The sequence below is a fragment of the Citrus clementina genome, unplaced genomic scaffold (genome assembly GCF_000493195.1).
Source record: "Citrus clementina cultivar Clemenules unplaced genomic scaffold, Citrus_clementina_v1.0 scaffold_5, whole genome shotgun sequence".
Classification (NCBI taxonomy): Eukaryota; Viridiplantae; Streptophyta; class Magnoliopsida; order Sapindales; family Rutaceae; genus Citrus; species Citrus x clementina.
Window position 1 is genome coordinate 14,518,905 of NW_006262201.1, and position 1,618 is coordinate 14,520,522.

General features: G+C 38.3%; 1 protein-coding gene across 1 annotated transcript; it reads left to right on the forward strand.

The window, feature by feature from the left end:
* The first annotated feature begins 17 nt into the window (after nt 1–17).
* LOC112097959 lies at nt 18–1,529 on the forward strand. Its single transcript, XM_024183550.1, has 2 exons — nt 18–578; nt 1,259–1,529. The coding sequence occupies exons 1-2, from the start codon at nt 18–20 to the stop codon at nt 1,265–1,267; spliced, it is 570 nt and encodes a 189-aa protein (XP_024039318.1). The 3' UTR covers nt 1,268–1,529.
* The last annotated feature ends 89 nt before the right edge of the window (nt 1,530–1,618 follow it).

The following is a 1,618-nucleotide window of genomic DNA, read 5'->3' on the forward strand; positions in this document are numbered from 1 at the left end:
AAGAACGAGAGGCCACTATGGCAAGATTTTTACATGGGTTAAATCAAGATATTGCTAATGTGGTTGACTTGCAGCACTATGTTGAGTTGGAAGACATGGTTCACATGGCCATGAAAGTGGAACGACAATTGAAAAAGAAAGGTTCCACTAGAACCAATTTGGGTTCATCTTCCTCATGGAAGTCAAAATGGAGCAAAGATGAAAAGGTTGTTTCAAAGCCTAAGATTGAGCCAATCAAGGATCATAAAGAGGGAGGCAACCAAAGTAAAGGTAAATCTGATTCCCAACACTCTAGAAATAGAGATATTAAGTGTTTTAAATGTTTGGGGACAGGTCATATTGCATCTCAATGCCCAAATAAAAGAGTAATGATCTTGAGGGATGATGGTGATGTTGAAACCGAGAGTGAATCAGATGATGATCCTATGCCACCTTTGGAGGATGCTAATGATGGTGTAGAATATCCTGTTGATGGTAAGTTGATGGTTGCTAGGCGTGCTCTCAACATGCAAGTTAAAGAGGATGCGGAGGTACAACGTGATAACATCTTTCATACTAGATGCCACATCAAAGATAAGGTATGTAGTATGATAATTGATGGAGGAAGTTGTACTAATGTAGCTAGCACTAGTTTAGTTGAAAAATTAAATTTGAAAACTTTGAAACATCCAAGGCCATATAAGCTACAATGGCTGAATGATTGTGGGGAAGTTAAAGTAAATAAACAAGTGCTGGTTTCATTCTCTATTGGGAGATACAAGGATGAGGTTCTATGTGATGTAGTACCCATGCATGCTGGACACATTCTTTTGGGTCGACCTTGGCAATATGATAGGCGTGTGACACATGATGGATACTTAAATAGATATTCTTTTGTAATGAATAAAAGGCAAATCACTCTTGTACCATTAACACCTAGGCAAGTGTATGAGGATCAAATGTCAATAAAAAAAGAGAGTGATACAAAAAATGAAAATGAGAGTACAAAAGAAAGAGAGATTGAGAGAAAAGCAAGTGAAAAGATACAAAAAAATATTGTTGAGAGAAAAGAGAGGCAGCAAGTGAACTTGTTTGCAAAAGAGAGTGAGGTTAAGAGGGCTTTTTTTTCAAAACAGCCTATCGTTGTACTTTTGTGCAAAGAGGCTTGTTTACACACTAATGAGCTTAACTTTTCTTTGCCTAGTGCTATTGTGACTCTTTTGCAGGACTTTGATGATGTGTTTCCAAATGAAGTCCCTAACGGTTTGCCACCTATTAGGGGAATTGAGCATCAAATAGACTTCGTCCCTGGAGCTACCATTCCTAATAGACCTGCATATAGAAGTAACCCCGAGGAGACAAAGGAGCTTCAAAGGCAAGTTGAAGAACTCTTGGCAAAAGGATATGTGAAGGAGAGCATGAGTCCATGTGCAGTACCAGTTTTACTAGTGCCCAAAAAGGATGGAACATGGAGGATGTGTGTTGACTGTCGTGCAATTAATAAAATCACTGTAAAGTATCGACATCCTATTCCTAGACTTGATGACATGCTTGATGATTTGCATGGTTCTTGTGTGTTTAGTAAAATTGATCTTAAAAGTGGGTATCATCAAATTAGGATTAGAGAGGGAGATGAGTG